This window comes from Astatotilapia calliptera, chromosome 4 (assembly GCF_900246225.1).
Source record: "Astatotilapia calliptera chromosome 4, fAstCal1.2, whole genome shotgun sequence".
Lineage (NCBI taxonomy): Eukaryota > Metazoa > Chordata > Actinopteri > Cichliformes > Cichlidae > Astatotilapia > Astatotilapia calliptera.
The window spans coordinates 11,260,550-11,287,269 of record NC_039305.1 but is presented as its reverse complement, the minus strand read 5'-3'; the positions used below and the strand labels follow the sequence as shown (position 1 = coordinate 11,287,269).

At 40.4% G+C, this 26,720-nt stretch overlaps 1 protein-coding gene across 2 annotated transcripts; it reads right to left on the bottom strand.

The window, feature by feature from the left end:
- Positions 1 to 4,645: 4,645 nt before the first annotated feature.
- Positions 4,646 to 25,484, bottom strand: brd4 (bromodomain containing 4). Of its 2 annotated transcripts, none has more exons than XM_026164636.1 (19): positions 24,817 to 25,484; positions 13,952 to 14,333; positions 12,865 to 13,002; positions 12,635 to 12,770; positions 11,917 to 12,257; positions 11,408 to 11,788; positions 11,192 to 11,320; positions 10,589 to 10,819; positions 10,281 to 10,504; positions 9,573 to 9,895; positions 9,317 to 9,412; positions 8,805 to 9,206; positions 7,768 to 8,556; positions 7,553 to 7,659; positions 7,304 to 7,454; positions 7,073 to 7,203; positions 6,749 to 6,954; positions 5,785 to 6,061; positions 4,646 to 5,662 (listed from the first exon to the last, which is right to left on the bottom strand). In XM_026164636.1, the coding sequence occupies exons 1-19, from the start codon at positions 24,912 to 24,914 to the stop codon at positions 5,594 to 5,596; spliced, it is 4,611 nt and encodes a 1,536-aa protein (XP_026020421.1). In that variant the 5' UTR covers positions 24,915 to 25,484; the 3' UTR covers positions 4,646 to 5,593. The 2 variants fall into 2 exon arrangements, with proteins under 2 accessions (XP_026020421.1, XP_026020422.1); XM_026164637.1 differs by having other exon boundaries at positions 7,079 to 7,203.
- Positions 25,485 to 26,720: the final 1,236 nt, after the last annotated feature.

The window sequence follows — 26,720 nt, the reverse complement described above, 5'->3', positions numbered from 1 at the left end:
GAGGAAGACCTATCTTGCATTGGTGATACCATTCTTGAATTCAGGGTGCTGACCCATGAAAAAGGTGTAAGCATTCAGGCTGGTGATGTCCAGTTGTACCACAGCACCATGGGCAGCCTCTATTGTGACATTTGCAAGTGTAGATGCCAACATATTTGGTCTATGGGGTCTACACCTCCTTTGGCCTTGTTGTAGAATGTGATCAGTTCTGTTTATTTCTTTCTGGTATTTTTATCCACCATTGATATTAATCATCACAACAACCTTTCCTTTCTTTCTGATATAGCTGACCACAGTAAGGTGGACACTGAAGCCAAACTCTGTGCTGTAAACCTCCCTGAACCTAGAAGCCTGGCAAAATGGCATGATATCAAAAACATGTTTTTTGAGGAATAGCTGGAACATGAAGTGATAGAAAGTTTTCATTAAGAAAACAGCCTGACTGGTTGATTTTATGCATCTTATGCACCTTATGCACATCAGAGTTAAGAGAGCATCTCACATAGCAGAAAACAGATGATCAGGAGGAGGAAAATGCAATGCTGTGGAAGACTAAGCATGAGATGTATCAACAGCAGATAAGACGAGGTGGTTGACATAAAGAGGGGGTATAGCAATGCCGACAGGACCCAGGTTACAAGCTGTGCAAACCCTATGGAACATAATTGAAGCAGGTTGATAATACCACCGGTTGGACTTCAATCAGCTGCTGCAAGGCACAGTGGTCTCTTTTCTATTGACTACAAGAAAAGGGCAGTTGCAATACATGTGATAATCCCAATACCAAGAGCTGAACGAACAGCTGAAAGAAATGTGGAAAGCGACGTCCAAGTCAGATCCTGTGATAAATCCCGAGATCTGTATAGATGAGTGTAGTAAGATACTCTTGATCTGTAATAAATACACAGTAAATTTCCTGTTCTAGTTGTGTAGAGTAATATTAATAAGTAAGTAAAGCTATTTATTAAATGAATGATACACCAGTAATAAATACATGCTATCTCACATAATATCTGAAACAGCAAACACGGTGGTAGAAGTTTATTTCTGTTATTGACAGAGGTGATCAAATAGCATTACTTAATATTTGGTCCCTCTTGCGGTCATTTGTGGAACTACACTACATTAAAAAAGCATACTGTGGCGTATTTCGTTCATTAACCTCTGAAGGCTGTAACGTGACCATAATTATTTTAATTTTCTATCTTTATACTTTTAAGTATTGTAATAAAAGAATAATAATAACAGTAAACCAATGTGTTGTGTGAGGTGAGTTTTTCAGTCGCAAGTAGAGCTCTGTATTGCTTGATTTGGATGGGAAAACGGCAGCTCTGCTACAGTAAACTGGTCAACTGTTACTATTTCATGTAATAATCGCACTGACAATTTAAAGCACAGCGATGTATAGACTGAAACGAAGGGTAATATTTACTTAATTTTAAATGTACTACTTTATTTTGAAATTAATTAGCGGAAGTGATGGCACGTTTCCCTTTTATAATGTGACCGCAAGAGGAGAGTTTTCACTTAGCCCAAACTGGAAATCACTGATGATAATTTTATACAGAAGTGTGACACTATTTTTGATTGATTTAGAAGTAACAAATATAACTTGATAAATAACAGTTAAATTGATACAACTAATAATTAGCCAAATTTTTTTTTACCTTACGTTTTTACTGTTATTTTTTTTTAAACACGTCAGTTTGTTTGCTACAGTTATTTTGAAATTACGTACAGGAAATATACGTTTTAAATTGTTATTTGCGGCAACTTGACGCAACTTGTGCAGTAGTTCCGCATTTTGACCGCAAGAGGGCAGTAAACGTTCACTTTAGTAAAGGACTATTTATTAACCCAAAGAAAAACAAACTGTTATTAGCTGCGCGTGTGAGCAACGTCCATTAATGTAGCTGGATATATCTTCGGGAATCTGTGTTTTAAATTAATATTGTATAATAACTAATAAAGTCACGGGGTCACAATCTTGTGCACTTCTATTGTAGTGCCTGTCCAAAGCATGCATAAATGAGAGGGCTAAAAGAGAATGCCCAAAGGTACTCAGCAATATAAATAAATATAACCTGATAAGTTAAAAATCACATTTAATTTAGGCGCTTTCATATGAGTATGCTTAATACTTTTTCATTAAATTAGGTTCAGAAATGTTAGTCCCTTATAAGTTTGTATTGACGGCGAAAAGACGTGTTGAAATGTAGTTCCTGCCTTTGACCGCCAGAGGGCAGTGAACTTTATTATTATTATTATTATTATTATAGATATTGACCTTTCCTATCTTGACTAACCTAAAAGCAGTTATAACGGCGCATGTGGGCCAAGCCCGCAGTTAATTATTTGTAATGCCCCTCTAGTAAACATCTGACGTGACCTTATTAACTTCAGTCTTTATTAACAATTCTTATACACGTATTCAATCTGACTTGTTACACAATGCGCTCGCTCTAAATTTTCCAATGTGACCACCAGAGGGCGTTTGGCATTGTGCCCAGTTTGATGTCAAGTCAGACATAATACAATAACATCACTTCCGACAAGTACCTTCAAAATAAGACATCCTAAATTTCTATATTTTCCTACTTGACAACATTGAAATAATACATTATCAGTCTGAAGAATGTATTATTACAGCAAGAACCGTAAGAAAACCGCTTAGCCAATGTTTTCTGACTGATTAGCTGTGCCCCATGTACAAAGTGCTAATCTTGACTTTGATACGTGCTTTCTGCAGGTATGTTACAAAAGCTGTCTCTTTGACTTTTGACTTTTTGTTCATACCTGTGAAGTATGATGCAGAACTCAATATAAAAATGCAATTTTTTAAATTTCATAAATACAGGAGATTGCATTATTTTTTAAACTGGGGCTTTCTTGAGACTAAATAAGCAGAGCCCCGTGCTCATTTAGTCTGTGTTTAGGGAAAATTAAAGCAACACATTTGTCATTCTTCATAGTAATCCCAACTATCTGCTCCCAGTTGAGACTGTGCTGCACACAAGCTCCATTAGATTTCAAACAGAAAGAGACTGGAAAGGGAAAATCTTTGTTTATTTTTTTATTTTCTATAAAAAAAAAAATTTAAAAAAAAGAGAGAGATGAGTTTATTTAATGATCATAACAGACTTAATCAGAGACCTCGATAGACCACTCACATACGATAATCGAGGAAAATGTCTGAACAAAACCCCCAAAACAGAACAAATGTAACACAAAATAAGATACCTGAATAAAGCAAACTCTGGGCTGAGCTGCAGGTCAGCACATTCTCCGTAAAACTCATGGCACGTTATGTCCAACAGTTATTATGACAAGGGAAAAAAAGGCTAAAAAGGAATGACATTTTGTTTTTTACCCTTTCAAAACCAATCTAATAATAAAATTATATAGTTATATATCGTGGACTTCATAGAAATTAAAAGATGTGACTCAAGCACAGAAACGAGTTCTCCTGAAGTACTCACCCATCTTTTTATTCTCCTCATTAACAGACTGCTTATCTACATCGGGAAACAGACCTCCCGCACCACACACTGAGAAAAGAATGAAAACACACACACACACACACTCATACAGCCATCCAAATTTACAATCACACTCACAGACCAGACTCAAACGCTAGTGTGGTGACACTGAAACAGATCTATCTAAAATGTGCTGATTGAACAAACTGAGAAAGTAGTTGTCAGGTGTGTACACTCATAGAAGTCCAGCTAAAACTAACTTTAAAACCCGAATATTGGTAACGGGTAAAGTATAAAACGCTGTCTTTTCCTTTTTTATTACTTTTTTCTTTTTTCCCTTTCTTTCTTTTTTTCTTGTTGTGTGTTTTTTGTTTTGTTTGTTTTTTATACACAAACTCCTTCAAAAAAAATCTCCCACCCCACTTAAATATTACACCGCCCACTGCTGACTCGCCCCTTTCTAAACCCGGTCAAAGTGTAATATAAGCCAACGAGAACTGCAATACAATACAGGCACTGGAGAAAAAACACCATAAGAGACAAGTAGAGAGGACGAGATGTGTTCGGATTTCAGTCAATCCCCGCTCAAACAAATGTCTCCAAGAACATAATTAGAAGAGTCACATCCACAATTTTATCAAACAAGAACAAAGATAGAAATCAAAACTGTTTTTTCAGCATTTTCCGTTTCTTGACTTGTGTACCGGTAACTGTTTCTTTTTAGTTTATACCGTCGACACTGTGCCCTCGGTGAACTAGAAGACGATTCGATGTGAAAAATCTAACAGGGAGCTCTCTCCAGTCTACTACTTTACTAACCTGATTGAAGTAACAGCTACAGAAAGATGTTTGTCTAATTCCCCTGATAGTCCCAGCTTCATCAGAGGGAACAAAAGGGGGCTTGACTGACCCAGTAGTTACTGTTGTGAACCGGCCACTCAGAAAAACTTCTCCAACAGTGTATCTAAAAGTGTAATGCAAACGATGGTGCGACATTTGTAGTGAAAACTCAGAACTAAAGCTTAGAAACGACCAGACTCTCTCCCTCTTCTGCTACCGATTTCCTACTGTAGCTTTAAATTAAAAAATAAAAGGCAAGATGGAAAAAACTTGACTGACTCTGTCTTTGATAAATACTTGCTGAAACTATGATAATGCATATATTGAGGGTATTTTTTTTTAAGTTTTTTTTTTTTTTTAACTAGCTACCAAATGTTTTAGGACAAGTAATTTAGCATAAAAGATATCAGGGGTTGTTTGGCATAGAAGTAGCTGGCGGAGTGTGTTGGTGAGAAGATTCAAACAGGAAGGAAAAAAGAAAGAAAAGAGATTCAAAATAAACAGTTATTGTAGTATAAGAAAATACTTCTTTACAGTAGATACTAGATAATGAAAAAAGGTCTGCACTGCTCCTCGCCTCGTCTGCAAATGTTTGTTTGTCCGTTTGTGCAGGCCACAGAAGATAATGGTCAGTTTAGGAAAAAGAGGTGTAAGGCAAACTGTACCTTCTCTGCTGAGAAATATACATGATTTACAGTATGGAAGTAGCCCCCCCCCCCCAAAAAAAAACCCACCCCAAAACAAAACAAAAATGTAATCTTTTCACTTACAAGAAACAAAACAGAACACATAAAGATCAGTCTTCTTCACCAACTCAGACATCTGGCAGTTCTCTCAGTGTCTCTGCAGTCTGTCTGAACGTTATCAGTGGGATGTCTTCACGCTTGTGGTTACCGTTGTACCCACAGACACACACGCACACACTGTAAAAACCAAGCGTGAAAAAGGCAGCGCTGCCATCAGGGGTCCGCTTTTTTCCTGTTACGCGATATCAGCCAGGTAATGCTAAATATCCAGGAAAACGACATCCAAAACTAAGCGACTCGTCCCCGTGTGATGTTTGTGTGTTCAGTCCACGTGGGCAAACCAAGCTGTGACCGCCCGTCCAGTGTTTGTACTCAGTCTCAACAGGGCCCGTCACATATACGTACAGTCCGTGTCCCTCTCTGCTGCATGATCTCCACATTCTTACTTTAGAGGAGGTTTACATCTTTTTTCTCCCTTTCTTTCTTTTTTCTTTCTTTTTTGCAGTTTTGTTTCAGTTGCTCTTCTTCTCAAAACAGGTTCTCCTCAAAGATAGCCATTAAGTCACTTTGGAAATTCATGTCAATAGTCGCTGCCATCTGTAGAGAGAGAAGAGAACAGCCATTATTGTTTATGTTCAAACAGTTCACTACCTTTTGTTTTACATAGCTCAAGACCCCCACAGATCCCAGAAGGGTTAAACCTAGAAAAATCATCTCACCGCTTCCCGCCTCCTTCTCTCTTGCTCTCGGAGGCGGGCCCTCTCTCTCTCTTGGTCTAACTGGTTCTGTGTGGTGAGCTGAGGCGGTGTGGGAGGTTGAGGAGGCTGCTGAATGGCGGGAGGCTGGGACTCCTGCTGCACCGACTGCTGCTGCTGCTGTTGCTGCTGCTGATGTTGTTGTTGTGACGGGGCTTGAATGTGTGGCTGCTCAAGACGTCTGCGAGGCTCATCGTGCATCCTTCTGCTTTGCTCCATGACCTCCTCTTCATCCCGACCTCTGGAAAGCAGAGCAACAGCCATCAGTCAAACGCTCAGCATGTTGCTGAAGGGGGTTCATGGCTGCATAAGCGATGTCCTCACATATACATGTGGTGCCCTGCTGGACACTTAAAGCCCACAAAAACAGGATCATCACAAAGATTACTACAAAAATGTATTTATTTTTAAAAAGAGGGTGTTAGGACCCTTATTATTTACTGGACTATTCCTAATTCATGAGCAGTTCAACATCTACAATAGATGAAAAATTAAAAGCTCGTTCAGTGGCCTCTTGCATGAAAAACATCAGACAGAAGTGGAGGGTCGACAGGCTCATGATTAATGATATTCCATGATAACCTTGTCAGATCTGATCATTTTTAAATCAATTTCCTCTGCTGTGCCCTTTCAGTACACTTTAATCTCTGTGGCTGGTGCAGTCACAGAATATGACCACAAGAGGGCATACGATATCTTTAAATCCAGGAATTCACACTGTGTATTAAACATCAAGCAGCTCAAACAGATATTTGCAGTCATTCAAATTCATTGAATGACTGCACATTGCTATACACAGTTAACTATAATATACTTTATATTATTCTGTCATGACTTTTTCAAGCAGATATACAATAAATACGGGACACGAATCTCCTCAATCACTGCTGCTTTTTGCCCCTTTTGTATTTGTTACTGACGATCTCACCGTAGTTTGTCTTGCTCTCTGCGTAGCCTGTCTTTTTCTGCCTGCTCAGCTTGGGCCTTCAGGGCCTTCTCCCTCTCCTCTTTCTCCCGAGCAGCACGACGGAATTGTTCAAAACTGTCACTCGAGGATTTCACTGCCGATAAGGGCGTAGACGTGGATTTTTGTGCCAAACTGGCCCACGAGCCCATATTCTTCAGTTTCACATCCTGAGGAACAGACACAGAGAGATCAAATCAAAAATTCTGGTAGGTGGAATCCTTTTGGGCTACAATCAGATGTATATAGAGGTATGAGTTACTTTTATAAACTGACTCTTGCACCCACCTGTACCTTTTTGGGGGCAGAAGGAGCCTTGGACTCCTGCTTGAACTTCTCCTTATCTTGCAAAGAGGTGGGTGGCCCACTGGGCTCAGCGGAGCGGATAACAGGTCGCGAGCCTTCCATGGACTTCACATCTGCTCAACACAAGAAGAATCAATATCCTGCACAGTTTCTTAATTCTTAATTTCATTTTGGGGGGAAAACATTAAGGAGAAGTAGTTAGGGAGCTCTTACTCTGTTGGCTGTGGCTTGGTTGACAAGGCTTGCTCTCAGGATGTTTATGATGATCTGGTCTCATTGCAGGATTAAATGGCTCCCCTCTCATCACTGGTGATGGAGGAAGTTTCTCCTCTTTTAACACACCTTGGGTCCCAGGGGCCCTTTGCTGCATGGCAATCAAATTGAATCAAAGTCAGACCTTATTCGAGCCTCGAACTCTGCCTCAGTTAAAAACAGTTGCCAACCTGACAGAAATGTTCTCACCTTTTTAGGCTGCATGTTGTGAGGTGGAGACTGGTGCGACACAGGTGGATACTGGGGAAGTTGGGGAGAATTCATCATGAGAGGGGATGGGTTGTCTCTCATATGACCTGTAAACAGTAGAAAGGGAAATAAGATGTCTGCAAACATGATTCATTTGGGAAAAAAAAAAAATCCAGGTAACAAAATATATTTCTGTCCTATTTCATTCGACCAACCTGTGTTATAAGGGTCAGGCTTGGTCGGGCGAGGGGAGGGCTGCTCTTGCTGCTGCTGCTGGATAATCTGTTGTGTTTTATTGGTGGGCATGGACGCTTTGTGTTGTGTTCCCTGGGACTGAGGAGGGAGTATGGGACAATGTTGGTAGTTCACTTGCTGCTGTTGTGGTTGCTGTTGTTGCTGCTGAGTATGTTGCATGTGGCGGGCCTGGTGTAAGGGCATCTGTTGGGACAGCGTCTGATGTGACGGGGCTGACTGAGCCTGGGACTGAACAGGGTGCTGGGCAGGAGCCAAGGTAGTCTGAGACGAAAGCTGAGATTGTGTCTGAACAGACTGCAGGAGTGAAGTCTGTACTGGTTGTTGCTGCTGCTGACGAGCCTGCTGGGTCTGACGCGGTTGCTGAAACTGCGGTAGGAATAACTGGTTAATTGGCGTTGTAGACACTGGCTCTTCATCATCCTCCAGCAGCATCTGGGGTGGCTGAGAAGACAACAAGCCTTGGGGTGTGAGTGTTGGGGGGGATATAGGCCGCTGGTGCAGAGGCTGAGTAGAGTGAAGAATCTGTGAGGGGAGTTGGTGCTGTTGTGGCAGTGGTGGTGGTGCTGTTGGCTGGGGCTGAGGCAGAGGCTGAGGCTGGAGCTGCTGCAGAGGTGGCTGTTGCTGCAGAGGTGGCTGCTGCTGTTGCTGCGGCTGCTGAGGTGGCACTGGTTGCTGAGGGGGTTTGGGATGAAGAGGGGCTGCCTTGTGACTGGGCCGAGAAGGCTGCTGAGGCATGGAACTGTGTAAGGCTAAGGGTAGAAGACGCAAAACTTTATTAGCGTGAATTTGTTGGCAAAAATACAATTTTTAGTATATGTGCTCTATTAGAACATAGGTTTAATAGGAAAAAAGTGAACTAGTGGTCATTTTGTAACCTGCATTACAACTGTAGGATTCCGTAGAGGAGAAATGCAGTTGTAGCTTCAAAAGCAATAGCAACCTAGGTAGTTATCAGGACTAGAGTCATCAAACAATTGGCCTCTGCATAAAACCTTACCTGGAGATGGGAGGACGGAATGCTGGTTGAGGAAAGGATGTGTCTCAGGGGACACTGGCCCAGCAGAATGAGTGTTGAGGTGAGAAGGTGCAGGTGACGAGGATGCGTTGCCTGTGTGGTGGGACATGTGCATGATGGGCTGACCAAAAGGTGGCAGGGAGTCAAAGCTCGTCTCCAGTAACTGAGAAGACTCGAGAGGAGCAACAGAGGGCGCCATGAAGCCTGCAGGAGATGGCTGGTGGTGGTGATGGTGCTGCTGTTGCTTCATCTGACTGCTGGACTGAAGGCCTGCAGCTTGAGACTGATGTGTAGCCTGAGCGGGTAGAGTCTGAATATGAGAATGTGTCTTCCCCTTCCCCTCCTTTACAGCATGGTTCTTCTTTTTCGGCTGTTTTATCGTTCCTGGGAAAATAAACATGTACAAACATAAACATTTCATACTTTTCTCTTTTTTTTGGGGGGGGGGAGAGAAGATTATGTAAATCTGAATGCTCATATCTGGAGTAACTCACCTGGCACCTCCACTTCACTGTCTGAGCTGGAGCCACTGCTGTCTGAAGAAGATCCGGTCTTTTTAGAGGTAGCCATGGGCTCCATAGTCTTATCAACTACAAAACAATGCACATGTTCATACATTTCCTGATTTCATAGTGATGGTAAATGGCAGAATTCTGAATGTTTTCTGTCAAGACTAAGTATTTTTTTTTTAAAATAGATTTGGAGTTGGTTCCGATGTTTGTTTTTACTATAATTCATACACTGGCTTACCTGAAACCCTTTTCTTCTTGCGGAGGCAGGAAGACACATATCTCTCTAGTTCACGCAGAGTGGAAGGCTTTAGCGTCTCAAAGTCAATCTCAATCTCATCAGGGTTTGAATTTTTGAGTGAGGGCTCTCTGGACTGGATAATGTGTACTACACGGCCAAGCTTGTCACCAGGAAGCTTGTTGATGTCCAGGCTTAGCTGCCTCTTCTCCTCATAGGTCATAGGTTTGCACTTTTCCCCTGTAACTGATGACAGAGTGGCTCCCAGGTCATCTTCCAGACTAGGAACAGGCTGCAAGCTGGCAGGTTTCATCGTCTCCTTTTTGCTACAGAGGCAAAACACAAAAATTTACCAATGCTGACTAAGCTCTAGTAAATCAGTCACCTTTTCGAAATGGTAAAAACAGAAAATACATACCTACAGCTAATCAGTTACAGCTGGAGACTAAAACTCTTAACATGAATAAAACTGTCCACTCAAAGTTACCTAATAAGCTGGATTACAACAATCAACAATTAAGACTCATAATTTATAAGAAGATAAACTATGTAATAAATGTCATAGGATAACCAAGCCTCTTGGCATTTATTGAAAACATAACAATAAGCTGTATATAAAATGAAGAAAGGGTAATTAACAGATTGTGAAATGTCAGGCTGACTGCTTTATAAAGGTTTTGTTCAAGCTTTAGGAGACCGCTTAATACCCACCTGGGTTTCTTCTTGGGAACAATCTCTTTGTTGTTATTGTTACTGGTCTTAATCTTCTTAGACGGCTGCGAAAGAGGTGTAGCATCCTGGATCTCATCGACAGGCATGCTTCCTTTCCTTTTATGCTTATCCTTTTTCTTCTCTTTCTTTTCCTTTTCTTTTCTCTTTGGTTTGCTGGCTTGTGGTTGGGAGAGGGCAGCCAGCTGCTCGTGGACAGCCTTCAACTGCATACAGAAATTAGATCAGTTGTCAACAAAAGTTTTCAGGGTGTGGACAACAACTCAACTGAATTTTCTTAGACAACCGACCTGTTCCTGTAACTCTGCCAACCTCTGGGCTCTTTCCTCTTCAGAGTCATCAGTGGAAGACTCAGACTCAGAGGATGAGTCACTGGAGCTGTCCGAAGATGAGGCGACGTGGGCCAGAGGAGGCTGAGGCTTAACAGGGGCAGGGTGATGAAGTGCAGGAGCTGGGGCAGAAACTAAAGGCTTGCTCTCTGGTTCATCTGGCATCTTGGCAAAGCGCATTTCAAAGACATCCTACAAATGAAAAGAAGCAAGCATACTATCAAAATTGGTGTTTTACACACACATACATTAGTTGGGCAGGATACTAACATATTAATGACTTCTGCTCCCTGTTCAACTGCAGCATGTGAGACTTGATGATTTATTGCAGTGTTATTTTTTATTTGCTTTTTTTTTTTTTTGCAGAGGAGCCCTGTATAAACTAGCAAATAAATCAAATAATTCCAAAACAAAAAATTAAATTCAGTAGAATGCAATCAGAGATCAGAACGGCAGCAAAACAGCCTCCCCTTATATTGGATACTTTAAGGCTAGTAAAACTCTACATAGATCAACTTTTTGCCTTGCATCTTTTTTAAAAATGTAACAATAGCATGTACGTACCTGTAGTTTGCGAGCCATGGCTACCACCTCATGGTCTGGAGGATTATATTTGTAGCAGTTGGAAAACATTAATCGCACATCAGCAGCAAACTCCTGGGGATCCCGGTATTGCCTGTTCTCCAGCTTGGCCTATTAAATACATCAAGGGTATTAATTACTTGCCATCAAAAAATGCCCCCTGTTTAGTTTCTCTGAAAATATGTGTTTTCTGCACACCTTAATGGTGCTGAGGTCCATTGGATGTTTGATGATATCATGATAATCATGTAGTCCCAGTGCATCCACATCAACTGGTTTGTAGAATGGCCAGGCATAAGCAGCATGTTTCTTGGACAGCATCTCTCTAACCAGACTGGCGCAATACCCCAGCTGGTCCTGTGGTTTGGGGCTATGACCTCCACTCGGTCCGCTTAGTCCCATCCCCAAGCCTATGTGATGCTGAGAGTCTGGAGCGTCCTTTTTAATCTTCGTAGGCCGTGCGCTCTCTCGCCTGGGTAGTGTCTTCCCAGACTTAGATTCTGCTGGCGATGACTCACTCAGCTGGTCATTTGCAGTAGGCGTTGTAGTGTCTGCTTTCCTTTTTTGGCTCTTTCTTGGCTGGATAGCAGTAAAACAAGAAAGGGAATTAAGCAGTTATTATATCTTATCTACATATGTCTGATCCAAGCATGGTCAAAGATGAGTCTTCATGCCCAAACATTCATCCATTTGTCAAGTACACTCACTTTGGTCATGGTCATGGAGGTCTGCAGCATGGGGGCAGTGCTCTGGATTGTTGCTGGGGGAAGAGAGGTCTGGGAAGGGGGAGGCACAGAAGTCATTACAGGAACTTGAGGTGGGCAGTCTGACTGACCCAGGGAGAATGGCGCTCCGAGCTGTGGTGCATGGCTGGATAACGCTGGGGGCACATGGCCTGCCAGGGCCTGCATCAAAGGCTGGGGAGGTAGTGAAGGCGGACCCTGCACTGGTCCTCGAGTTTGGAGCCCTGTTGGGAGGGCTGATAGGCCACGTGTTTGAGGAGTTGTTGACAAAGGATCCATAATGGCCCCGGGTTTCAAGTTTAGACCTGGATGTGAAAGAACAAAACGGTTGTTTTCTCATGAAAGTTTTAGATTAAAAACTCTTCTTGCATATAGAATCAGAAACAAATATCAGAGTTTTGCACACTCTCTCTGGTCTTTATAATAATGTAGACCAAAGAAATGCCTATCCATGTGCACACCGAAATGTGCAGCCACTCTGAAGTCAAATAGGGGTAACATGATTACTCAGAGGAAAGAAAAATGTTGATTCATTGAGTGCCTTTTTAAAAGGTGCATTTTCTCAATCCTTTAATATAACTCAACTGAAATAAATAAATAAAGAACCCTAAATATACAATCTTAAAGAGGAAAAACTAGGAATACATGCTAACTGGTAGAAATTAATTTTAGAGACCCATACCTCCCTCTCTCCGGCCTCGGCCACGTCCCTTTCCTGTCATGACAACAATCTCAGTTTCTTCCTGTGGCATTTCTGAGACTTTCTGGAGGAAAACCTTCTCTAGAGCCTCAGCCATTAACACTATATCATCGCCAGGCTGCAAAGGGAGAAAAACAGTCTTAGTTCAAGTGGAACAACTTCAGAATTATTGCAACGTTATATTGATAAGGCTCTGTTGTACAACTATGTACCTTGTTGTATATGTAGCAATTGGTAAACATCGTGTTGAAGTCTTGGATACATTCTTGGGCATTCCAGTAGTAACTGTTCTCAAGCCTTTTCTTGATTGTTCCCATGTCCATAGGGGTTTTGATTATTGTGTAGTAGTCCTGAAATGGTTACAAATAAGTTGGTCAGAAAAAACTCAAGTGGAAACTCTTCAATGCAATCTGGTTCTTTACTAAAGTGAACCCCTTAACACCTCCTGTATTATATTTGGCACTTTTATATCATCATTGTCAGCCCCATCACGAAAAACCAAAATAAATTGCACAAACAAAAATTTTTTTTTTAACTAATTTTAAAAAATGTCAGAAGGTTCAATAAATGTTCAATTTCTGGCAAACATTTCATTATTGTGGCTTGAGAGATGACTGATAATTAATGATAATAATAATAATAATAATAATGGATTGGATTTTATATAGCGAGATGCATATCATTAAACATGATTACTCAGGGCTTGGAAAAAATGTGGATTCATTAAACTTAAAAAAAGAAATGGCTTTTCAATTGGATGATAAATGTAATTAGATTGAAAAACAAAATAAATAAATCAACATAAATGAGTCTGCCACAGTTTTCTGGGGACTAAATTTAGATCTTTATAGAGGTGCAAAAGGAGAGTGGTGTGCTGAAAGGCAAAGCAAAAGAATAGCATACAACACAGTAACTGTTTAATCCCAGTTATCTTGCTCTGATTGTTTTGTGGAAGCCAAAATTGTAAATTAAATTTAAATTCCATTAACTACAGATTATAACAGCTGAGGATGATATAATGTGCGTGTGTCTAATATGACTTCATACTGTGCAATGACAAATGCAACAATCTAAATGATAAAATAGAAATAGAAAAAAAGAGCCCTGCTATTCTCAATCTTGCATATACATGCAGAGAACAGCTCTAGTCAGTTTGCCTGCATTTATAAATCATAAAAAAGTACAAATAAGTAAATACAGGACATTAGATTGTGTAGAAGCTGGGCTGATCTATGAGACATCTACTCAGTCCATGAAATCTTGGAGAAATCAAGCATTTTATGTTAAAACAAAGCTTACAGGCAGGTTGAGTTTCAATGCATCCACTGGTGCATGAAAAGGCCAGGCAAACTGGTGCTTCCACAGGGTTTTCACAACCACTTTCAGCAGGTACTGTAGCTGATTGGTCTGGCGCTTTGGCCTGTTGGGATTGATGTATTCTGGGGGTGGGGGGTTACACTGTTGCTGAACCTGCCCCTGGCTGCTGCTGCTGCCCGACATCTGCGCTGTGTCCAGGCCGTCACCCATTCTGATAAGGCAGGACCTGGGCTCGGGCCCTGGAGCTGAAGCAGGGGCAGGGGTAGAGGTAGTGGTGTTGGCAGGACACCAGTTTAATCTTGGCCCCGGCACAGACTCCACTGACAGAGCACTGCTGATCCCATTGCACTCCTCACTGGACTCTCTAAAAACAGAAAAGAAGAGTAATTAGCAAAACTATAAACAAAGTCTTTGCTAAACTAATGATTTTTGTTACACAGCCAATAACATTTTACATTTCAACGCAAAGTTTAGTTAGACCCCTTATACCATGTTTACAATCAAATAAATAAAATAGCTGCAAGGCTAGTGGTATACCGGCCATTTAATCACAACACAATGAGTTAGTTTCTTCTATCAGTTGAAAAAATGTCCACTTTGTCAGCTCTGATTGTGAGTAGAGGATGAAACATGCACTGTAATGTTTACACAGTCATATTAAAAATAAGACAAAGTTCCCAGTGATGATTTCATTCAGAAAATCTGGCCTTGAACCAGAACACACTGTTGGCGGGGTGAATTTTTTAAAGATCCTTCATAACTGAATATGTTAAATACTTTATCTACTTTGGTATAATAGGGAAGAATTAGTATTAACTGTAATTAAATGCTATGACAGACTTGGTAACATGGAAAAAAGCAAAAGTAGTAACTGGTGTTGCAGATGTACATTAAACTGAAGCTCTCCCTGGCTTCCAGTCTTTGTTATATAGATACTTTTGGCTAGTTTAAATGTACAAATGATTACAGAATTATAAAAGCCTTCAAAGTAAGACTACACAATCCTCATATTTAAATAGACTGTGAAACGCGCAGTTCAACCCTGAAATGCAGAAGGTTTGCCTTCAAAGTATTGCAACAATGTTTCAAAACGTCTAACTTTTACTTTAATTTCTGGTTCGTGTCACAATTTTTCACAAGTTGTGCTACCACTCAGCAAGCAGTTAGCAAGTATTTACAGACAAAAATTAATAACAACAGCCAACTGTGGAAGTCTTCTGGCTACCAAAGCAATTATTCAGTTTTCTTTGCATTCTTTGCAACCCAGCAACAATTAGAAAACTCCAAGAAGCATTGCCAGCAATGCATGTTTTTCCTTAGCAAAGAGTGGTTGTATCGTGTCCAATATGGCAGACATTCTTAAGCCATCTTCTAATGTTGTCAGGATATATAAATCTCATATGAACTAACATGGTTAAAAAGTAATAAACAAATGTTAGAAGTACCCTTCCTTTAACTTAATGGTATCATCTTAATAAGCTACACCATATGATTGTTACAAATGCATATACAGTTTAATATGGATTTTCACCCTTCCTTATCCCGTACCACCATCAGAATCAGAATACTTTATTGATCCCTGGGGGAAATTATTTAAAAATACAAGTCACCATCCACACATGGTGAGGGGACGGGTTGTGACTAGAGTTTTGTCCAATGTGAGAGTTACTGTGATATTATACTCTGATCTAGGGGTACTGTTCACAGTAATACCGGAATAATGTTAGGCAATGATAAGAAAATGAAATATCGCGATAGAATATGGGTAAACGCGCATGTGCAGTGCCTTTGTTTTAATACGCGCATGGTGGAAAAAGCATGGCGGCAACGGAGAATGAGAAGGGCGAAAGCGGATTGTTGAATGAAACAGATGAACCAAAAATGGTGCAACTTCAGTGGTATGGAACTGGTTTGGCTTTCGTCCATCAGATACACACCAAAGCACATTTTTTGGTAGAGCATGCAAGCAGGCCGTTTTTATTACCAAACTGTTTTTATGTGGTACATGCTGCTCAAAAATCTGTCAAAAAATGTTTTAGTACGACTTTGCTAAGCTACGAAGCCGCACCGCTTGATGGATTGTTGGAGCATTATGGCTACCGTAGTCAGGAACCTCGCGGAGTGATACGTACTGTGCTTCAACATAATATTACCGTATTGTGTGTGGATAACCTCTTTTTAAATTTTGTGGATATCCTGAGCATAACCAGGTATAATATGTCGGCCAGTTTCCACTGGAAATGCCTTTTGGTTAAACTGTCAGCAAGAAATTTGCATTTGCACTGTTAAATTTGTATATAGCTTTAATGCACATAAAAAACAGCTGCTTGTTTAAGTGAAAATACATTGATGGGGGGTTTTTTGCACTAATAAAGTTGCGGAGTTGTAAAGTATTTTGTCTTGCGTCAATTATATCGTCAGTGATATCGTTATTGCAAATTTTCAAATGTATATCGTGATAAATATTTTTGGCCATATTGCCCTGCCCTACTCTGAACTACCCAGACACAGAAAATTGCACCTTTTTAACCTGGCACAGTTCTTGCCTTTTCTTTTGCTCTATTATTTTCTCACTTTTCTTTGTATCTATTTTTGAGGTAGATAAGTAAATTGTCCCTGACTATATGTAACCATGGCAGCAACAGACGTAATGTAAAATACACCTAGATCTGCAAATCATTGACTAATCTACTGGGGATTTTGTCAGCATAAGAATTGACCACATGATTTAATTTCCTTTATGGTTTCAAACTGTTAGTTCAGTGAGTATTATGACATAGTTCCACCAACTCACAAATTTTCCTCTCAACCGAAAGAAGAAACACTACTCAAATGAAAACCAAAAACGAACTGTCTGAATTTTACCATAACAGTTTCTCTATCTGTTAATAGAAATGTTATTTCCAAAAAGATATCACAATCAGATGCATTAACTCATGATTGATCATAGAAAGTGTATATTATGGCGTACTATATAAAATAAGAACCGTCTACTGATGTGAATTCAATAAAAATCATAAACTGTTTCAGTTTTGTTTTTGTGTGTGTGTGTTGTTGTTGTTGTTGTAGTAGATCTTTTGTTCCCACTCTGTCTCAAGACCTGGGAGTGCTTTTGGATGTGAGTGGGCAGGGGTGGAGAGTAGAGGAGAATTAGCGTCATCTGGCAGCCGAGGGACTGTGTGTTCCACCGCACGCTCAGTCCTACATAATGTACTCTCTCCCAGGCAGTCAGGGACATTACATTCAAATTACACACAAAGGCTGTTAAGACAACAGTCCAACTAAAAACCAATCTAGACTAACAGAGTAAAAATACAACAGCAGCAGTATTCTGGGGGAAAAATACTGATCATCAGATTGTGTATTCAAGCTTTCCAGTCTGATACTCTGAAATCCGCCTTCAAAGATAAACACATGCACACACACAACTATATGGATCTGTGACTAATCTCATTCTTGGTGAGTCACTTTCTGAGAAGGAGGAAGCAGTTTGCACACCACATGATCACTGTGTTGCCCCCCCCCGAGGCACTAAAGCACAGTGGAGAATCTGAATAACTGCCAATATGTTGAATGACCACAACCAATAACACATAAAAAAGAAGCAGTACTGGTCCAGGTGATATGGTACATTTGTAGCTGGAGGCAAAAGTACCATACCCTGTGAATAAGACCAAATAAAAACAATTTTAAAATAAACAAAGCCACAGAACTTGTCTAGACTCAGCACACCGATGTGCAAATCTAGCCAAGCAGGGATTAATTTACTAAACACTAAAATACAATTTGTTTGTCAAATGATCAAAAATAATATGAAAGGTTGTGGTAGACAATACACGATAAAACATTATATCACAATATTCAAGGTCATCTCCAAAAATGACACCTGTGATGATGCAGATACAACTTGTGCACCGCACAACTTGCAGAACACATTTTTGTGTTCTGCTTTAGTGATTGTTGGACAAATCATCCTTTTTGTGCATGATTTCAGTCTACTGACTATCAGATGCCATTCCTGACTAATGATGGAAACCAGAACGAAAATCAAACTTATTGTCATGGATATTTTGTACACCAAAAGCACATGCAAGCTTTTTTTCTGCACTTTCTACACTGTGCTCAGAGAAAATAATGTTGCAATGATGCTGAAAACCTTTGGAGACCTCTCTCGCCTCTCTTCCCCCAAGAAAATTATATGTAAAAGTTTGCAGTTATTACAGCATTATAAATACTGGCATAGTTGTAAAGACTATTATGTTGCTTTTTTCAGAATCAGTATTATCTTCAGCTACAGTACACTTTTATGTTTGCATCAGCCTTCATACAATCTCAATCAAAAGTTTAAGACCACTTGAAAAATTGCAAAAAAAAAAAAAAAAAAATCATACTTGATGCAAGAGTTTCCATGAGATGAGTGGGAATATTTCTCTAAGTGGTGAAGATGGCCGCACAAAAGGCATCTACTGTCTGGAACTGTTGTTCATTTTTGTAAACTTCCCCTGTCATCCATACCCGAAGGTTCTCAATTAGATTTAGATCAGGGGAACATGCAGAGTGGTCCAAAAGACTGATTTTATTCTCCTTGAAAAAGTCCCTTGTCCTGCAGGCACTGTGTACTGTAGCACTGTTAAAAAAACCCAGGTGTTATCATACAGACGAGGGCCCTCAGTCATGAGAGATGCTCTCTACAACATTTAGAAATAACCAGCAGCTGTTTGACGGCCCTGCACCACCTGAAGTGCCGTTGTTCCACTGAAGGAAAAAGCACCCCAGACCATGGCGCCCCCTGAAATGTAGGGCGTAGAAAACATCTCAGGTGGAATCTGCTTTTCATGCCAGTAACGTTAGAAATCATCAGGACCATTCAAACGGTCAGTTCTGTGGCGTTCAAGAAGACACGGCCTTTGAAGATATTTTTTGTTTTTGAAGCCCTTCAGTTTCAGGTGCCGTCTGATGGTTATGGGGCTGCAGTCTTTACGGACAGCCAATTAGATCCTCTGGCTCAGTGCTGGCAAAATTTTGGGGGGTCTTCCACTTGACGTTTTTGTTCCATAACCCTTAGGGTTATTTAAGAAATTCCAGTAGACTGTGTTACTGCATCCCAGCTCAGCAGTAATGGCACATTGCGGGAGACCTGGTTTATATAGCTCAACAACCCGACCACGTTCGAAAAGGGAACATTTTTTTGCTTTTGCCATCAGAACGTCATGACAGTGTGACTACATGACACAAAATGACAATGAAGCCTCATTTTTGCACAGATTTGGCCTTTTAAAGGCATGTGGTCTTAAACTTTTGATCAGCTGTAAAACAGCCTCTCTCAATGTTGTTTTTAATAAATTGCATGCTCAGAAAAATGTTTTGTCTCACTCCCATTTCTTAATGTTGCATGTTGAAACTCTGCTTGGAACCTTGTTAAGATCCAATCAAGCAAAATATGAATGTTTGCCATTTTTCAAGTGGACTTAAACATTTGACTGTATATGTCTAACTGACCTCCCTATCAGGGCTGAACATAAGCTATGATCACATGAACTCCACTCAATCTGAATTCGCTAGATGATCACTTGTTCTGTTGTCACGTTAAATCAGAACGATCTGACATCACACAGGTCAGAAGACAGTAAGCAGGTTAACAAAGGTTAATGCCCAATTTGACTGCATCCAGCATTTGCATGCATTCCTGTGAAATAGTGTCTTTGAAACCTAAAGGCTGCAGTGAAATTGGCTGAAATGTTTTGCCATCTTCATTTGCAGAACCATCTAGCTCAACAACATAAATGAAACACCATTTTAAAACATTGGCTGTAGTCTTAAATTTTTCTCAACAACACCTGGGAAAGTTTAAATCAGAATCAGAATACTTTATTAATCCCGAAGGAAATTAGTGCTGTCTACGACTATTTTTCTTTCCCTGTCTGGCTTTAAAAAACACAACAGTATCACTAGATGTGTAGAAAATCGCAAACATTAAAAGAAATATTTAAATCCGAAGACTGAAGATGCCTGGCAGACTAAATGTCACAGGAAAACAATTAGCCTAGTAAAACCAGAATAACAACATGTGGGTAAGTTATCTGGACATCAGAAAGATCATCTTAGATATCCTGTTCTGACTGTCATCATGACACATTTACAATCACTACTGTAAACAGGTGGGTGTTATGTATTTGACAATTTGCCAAAATATCTTCTCCTCTACATGCTAATAAATGAACATTAGTCTTATATTGTCTCATGACCTTTTTTGGATACTGTCAAGAACAATCAGTACAAATGTGTCTACTGAGAACAATATCATTCATGTTTATGTCAAACAGGTAAGTATGTAGATTTCTAGTTATTGCATTTTTTCCAGGCCAGAGCTTTTTGTCTACATCCTTACTTATTACTACAAGCGCATTATAATACAATGTTTCCAGGAGATGTTCTGAAAGCATAAATGTCATGTAGATCTCTTCACTCAAACATTGCAGAGAGCAACAAGCCTCATCTCTAGTGTTTTTAAAAGCTCCTTCATTTCACCTTTCTTGGCATCTCCAATTCACCTATATTGGTCAATTTACCTAATATTGAGCATTTTGTTATTTAATAACCGTGCAGTGATTTGGTTTTTGGCCTGCTGATCATTTGCACTAACAGAAACACAACATGGACAAGGTTTGCGGTCTTTGCAATTTAGAACACCATAAATGCTGTTGACAAAATACTTAGGAAGGAAACCTGTTAAACCTGTTCTGTCTGGTTCCCTTCATGTTTTAGGAAGTAACCAGTAAAAGTGAACCGAGTAAAATGAAACTTTGGTTTAATACATGTAAAAAAAAAAAAACTTTTCCAACTACATAACCGTCTTTAAAACATAAACAACATTAAACAGTTAAATAGTGTTTCCCATAGATTTATATTCAATTTATGGAGGTGAGTATTTGCATATGTGACCAGTGCAAACGGAGGTGCAGTCGCTCTCTTAAGTGAATTATCACTTCCGTTTACAAGTTTCTACGCCAAAAATAGGTGTAAAGTTATTCGTGAAAACTATGTAACTGAACAACATTACAGGCTATATATTCAGTGAGCCCCATCCTGTAGGTGAACTCCAGCTCCACAGTCTTGGACTGTAGTAGTGGTCATTCTGCTCTGCAGCCTCAGTGAGTTTGGTGTTGCAGCACTTGAATCAGTTTTCTACCTGTTACAGGTCCTTGTTAGACTGGGGTCTAGCTCATAACAGATCTCAAGAGCTGAACATGAACTGTAGTCCATGACAATTGAGTTGGAATCAGTCTAACTACAGGATGAGACTGCCACAACAGTGTCAAGCAAACCTGCCACTAGGATAAGAGGAAAGTGCTGAGAGTACCTGGTTATCAGCAACTTAACATTTAAAATATGAGCAAAGGAGATTCTCTACTAGTAAACTGATGAGTTGAGTGACTGTTCAATGTATTTGCAGAGTAAATATTTATTTAAAAATATGCTACATCAATTTCCCCCCATCCTTACTGTATATAAAGCCAATGACAGCACTCGCACAATATCTTCATGATGAGTGCCAAGTTTATCATATAAAAATGTAAATAAATACATCACTTTTATCAGTGACTATTTTTTATTGATATCTCTGTGCAGAGGGATTCCACTATTTCTCACAATTATTTGCGAAAGTTGTGGATCAGTCAGTTATGCTTTTCACATGCTGTGATGACACTTTTGTGTTATGCTGTAGACTGGCCAGAGGACACCATGACTTGAGGAACCCTCCGATCAGTACTCTCATTTGTATACATAAACATTCTAGCTTGAAAGTGGGTGACTAGAGTGCAGCATTTGAGGCTGATTCACAAATTTTTAGACTGACTGCGGCTTAAAGGGAACATTAGCCAATTCTCCATTAGTCTTCTCAAGGTTTCAGGGTTTTCCATTAGGTCATGGAACCTGGTTAGCGGGGTTCCAAGCGATCCAAAATGAAGTGACTGAAGATGTCACATGCCACCGATTGGCTGGTCAGTGGTGTCACTCCATGAGTCATGAGAGTGTCTCGTTCACAAAAAGCAAAACCGCCATTTTTGAAACCTGGCAATGAGGGAAATGGCTCCAAAAAACAGCGCCATGGTCCCAGAGTCTGACGAAAAGCCACAGACAGAGCGGTAGGTATACAGCTGCCTCGACATCCACCTTTTTTGTAGCATTCGTATCAGATATTAGAAAGTCACAAGTTGATCAGCAGCATTTATATGATTGACGATTATACACATTAGGTGGTATTCAATTGGGATGGAAAACCAGTCGATCCAAGTAGGTAAATGGAAAAGGGGCTATTGTGCGCAGGTGTACATATGCCTTGTTTTTGTGAGTGCCTTTTCCAGCAATTTCTTTTTGCCCTCACATGTTTTAATTTGGATGCTGCGCACTTCAAATAAATTACATGCAAGACAAAGTTGCTTGCTCAGATTTTCTTAATATTAAACTGCACAAATATTAGCAAGCACCAATTCACATTCAGTTTGTCTCTAAGAGAAACTTATATAACAAGTTTGAATGACCTGCTGTGATAATTTAACAGTAATATTTGCATCTAAGATCAAGGTTCCAAAAGTCCCCAGCACAGGTCAAGAGGCTTGCTTCCTGTGGCTGCATGGTTTAGGCCTGGAATAATAGTTGACTTTTGACCTGGACCACAGACTGCTGTGGAATTTTTTTTTTCTTGAGAGGAAGTGGTTCTGGTTACTGGGGTGGGGGTTACAAATCTCAAGTGAGGATATCTAGTCCTACATATAGCATCACCGACTGTCCTACATAGAAGCAAAACACAATATAGCAAGACATCAGTGCTCCCTGTAAAAGTAAGCTATTAATCATTCATGTATAAGGTTAAGGGGGGGGGGGGGGGGGGGGGGGGGGGGCTGCCCCAGGAGTTCGAATGATGGCTTATGTTGTCTGAAAGCATGAAAATAAATAATTAATTGAACCACACTGACAAAGCCAACAGCACAATTTCCCTGCTTACACACCAGCCTTTTCAGCTCCTCTTCAGGGAGGAGCTCCACCCTAATGCTACTGTCTTGACAGTCAATTTTCAAGTTTGTACTGATTCCACCTATGTTTTTATTTCTCGGGTCGTTAACACTCTTGTTGCATATGTCCTTTTATTCCCCCTCTCCTTTCGACTGGTAAGACAAGAAATGTAAGTGTACTTTTGTTTTTGAAACTCAACATGGGTTTAGTCAGTTTCAATTTTAGCCCTTTCCACTAGTGCTTGCTTGGCTTGCCTTGAGTTGACTCAGTTTTTAGGGTTTTTCATTAGGTAGTAGTACTTGATACCTGGCCGGGGTTCCAAGCGCTCTGAGACAAAATGTGACATCAGCCTGAATGCCACCAACTGGCCAGTTAGTGGCGTCACTGATGAGTCATTAGAGCGACCCCTTCACAAAAATCAAAACTGATAAGTTTTTAAACCTGGCAATGACAGAAATGGGTCTACACAAACCAGCATACTGGTCCACTGGCTGTGTTGCTATAAGGACACCAAGCATAAAAAGGTGGTACTTGACTGTAATGTAAAACAACCAAAACCAAGAAGAGTAGAGTCAAGCTCAGTACGTACATGTGGAAAAGAGGCACAAATATAGTTGTTATTATTTTGAAAGCACTGATGTGAAAAACTTTTATAAGGTAACGAGTCATCCATGAATTAAGGGTGTTTCTGATTGTAAATCCCATCTTGCAAGGGCAAATACTTGTCCCAGTGGGCGTGCGATCACCACGTGAAATTTACAGGTGCAAACAGGGCTCAGATGGCACCAGACATGCACGCATCAGGCTGTGTACAGCAGCCTCATAGTGAGCAACAAAAAGCCAACTATCAAGAAAAGCACTAGAAGAACTTACAGTAAAATTATGCTTGATTAATAATAGTTAAGAATAAGATTGATTATAAAAATGTATGTATTAATCCTCATGGTACACCAGTGGAACAAGAAACATACCAAAATAAACTTGAAACGCTACAGCATATGACAGGAATTTCAATTTCAAGGTGTTGAAGCAAAGAAAAAACTAATTTTGCCAATGTTTCTATGGGAACAATTCAAGACTTCTTGGCCAATGCACTGTATTTTTACTCTTGATACCTCCAAATCCTAGTTTTCGATGACTATCAGTAACCACCCATAACCTGTGCTACTTCAGTTTCATCACATATGAAAGTCAAACAAAATTTGTCTTTGTTTACATTTGTTCTATGGAAATTTGAAACAAAAGTAATGACTTTTCAATAATTCAGTGAAAGGTCACACATATAAAAAAAATTCCCCCTGTGCTGATTATAACCGCTTACTACATGAGTCATACAGACTGACTCGAATAGACTAACCATGAGTCAGACACATAACAGGAAAAGGCAAGAATCATGTAGTCTCTTTTAAGTTAAACTTCCAGCTGGTTAGGATAAGCAAGCCAAACCCTGCCAGGAATCAGGAGACACACACGCGCGCACACACACACAAAACCCTACAGTCTTCCTCTGTACTCCCCCTTCCTCTCTCTCTCTCACGCCAGGAGGTAGGCTTCTGGCTGAAATCTAGATACCAAATACAATTCAGAATAAAACTGAAGACATATTTCTAAACAGGATTGAATTGCTGGGTCCCGTAAAACTCGTCTTTCTAACCACATGATAGTCCCAAGAACCATGACTCCAGGCTGTCCTTAGTGTTTTCTATTATACTTTTTAACCATGTACACAAATTTATAACATTTTGTAAATATAAGACTATAAAGACCTTCAGTGACTCAACAGAGTTTCTGAAGAAAAATGTAACATACTCTAAGTAACCAGATAACATTACCTTTTAACAGAGACTGAATGCGCAATTTTTTCCAGAAGTGTATCCAGTATTTGGAAATCCAGTAAATCGTTTGATTTGGCATGCATCTTGTAATCCATTTACGAACTCCTCTAAACAGAAAGAGAAAGCAAAAACCAAAACAGGGCACGGAAGAATTACAGAGAAGTTAGTTTTTCCCTTTGTTCAATCCAAAAAACATAATAGATTTATTCTTCAGGCTCCAGTATGTATTATAAAATCCCACAGAACACGGTGAGTAATCCGTAGTGTAGTCCAAGTGTAGTTTGAGGGTGGCTGTTCCAGGAAAAAGAGGCCCCAGCCGGGAAAGAGTAGGTCCAGGCGGGAGGACAGGCTGCTGGAAACCTACAGCCGGCAGGCTGTGTTAGCTGTGTGAACCGGTCCTCTCTCTACACCATCCCCCTCTCAACAGTACAACAGCCCAGTTGCCAGAGGCTCTTCGCTCCATTGTGTGTCCTCTCCAGGGCCTCCCCAACTTAAATAGTCACAAACAGCAATCAAGATGTATACGAAACTGAGAGGGGAAGGTGAAAGAGAGGACTGAGCTCTGATAAGATCCAGAAGAAACACTTTTTCGTCCAGGTCCCGCTCTCACCCTCTCTAACACAGGCAGGCCAGCATGCAGTTACTCAACAGTAAAAAAAAAAAATGGCTCAACTGCTTCCTCATTCAGCAAGCCTCAGCCCACACACTCCTCCCTCCCTCCCTCTCCCCCTCCCTCTCTCTCTTACTCCTACGTGTTTTTTTTCTTTTCACCCCTCCCCACTTCTCCATCAATGGCTTGAGGTCCATGCTCTCTCTCTCTGCCCCCTTCCATTACACCTTTAAGACCCCACCCCCTTCCTGTCTTTTTCTCAGTCCATTTCATCACGCTCCACCCCCATACAATCAGTCTCTTTAGAGTAATCTTGTATATGCCTTCCCCCACCAATCTAAGGGCTCACTTATCTGTAGTCCATCATCTCCTCGTCTAGCACACAGACTGATATCATGATGGGACTTTTTTTAGAGGAAAAATAACTATATTCGGCCAGATCTATGAGGCAGATTCAAGTTCCAACTGACTGCTTAAAACAGGAGATAAACTCATGACTAGGTCAAGGCTTGAACTTAAGTGCAGGATTGCAATCATTGCGTGGAAAACTTAAACTGCAAATATTGAGAGTATTACGTAATAATGTTTAGCATTCAAACATTGCATCATTGCAAAAAGTGGGCTGGCTCGCTGAAAAAGCTGTAAGCGTGGAAGTATTGGTGCATTCCATCTTAAGTCAGAAGTCGTATTTCTGGCACCCCACTCAAAAATTTCAACCGGAACACCTCAGACTTCTAACTGGGAGATTTAGAGTGGTGATTGTTAAATCACAGCCCCAACTTTACAATCCAATATGGCGGCAGTGCACAAAACATCTGTAAAACAGTGAAACATTTCAACTGTGTGGCTGTGCAATTGTGACTCATTAAATGAACCATATGCAGGACACTGCCCAGGCTCTAAATGGGATTTTATCACAATATTTAAAGAAAATTGGAAATAATAAAGTAGAAAAAAAATTAAGCTATGTTTTATGGATTGTAAGCAGCAGGATTTATACGTTGATGGATGAAGGGCAGCTAGCTTTTTCCCAGTAAAGGTTTGAATGGTGATTACAGGAACAGCGCTGTTGTTTTAGACACTAGAACAGGGATAGGCAACTCCAGGCCTCGAGTGCCGGTGTCCTGCAGGTTTTAGATCCCACCCTGGGTTAACACACCTGAATCAAATGATTAGTTCATTACCAGACCTCTGGAGAACTTCAAGAAATGCTGAGGAGTCATTTAGCCCTTTAAATCAGCTGTGATGGATCATGGACACATCTAAAACCTCCAGGACACCGGCACTCGAG

Excerpts from the sequence above, each read along its gene's own strand:
- brd4 (XM_026164636.1), bottom strand. The coding sequence starts at position 24,914 with ATGGATTACAAGATGCATGCCAAATCAAACGATTTACTGGATTTCCAA. Across the intron at positions 7,204-7,303 it reads ACCAAGCCACAGCCAACAGA|ATGTGAAGTCCATGGAAGGC; the intron begins GTAAGAGCTCCC and ends TGTGTTGAGCAG. Across the intron at positions 6,955-7,072 it reads CTGCCCCCAAAAAGGTACAG|GATGTGAAACTGAAGAATAT; the intron begins GTGGGTGCAAGA and ends TCTGTTCCTCAG.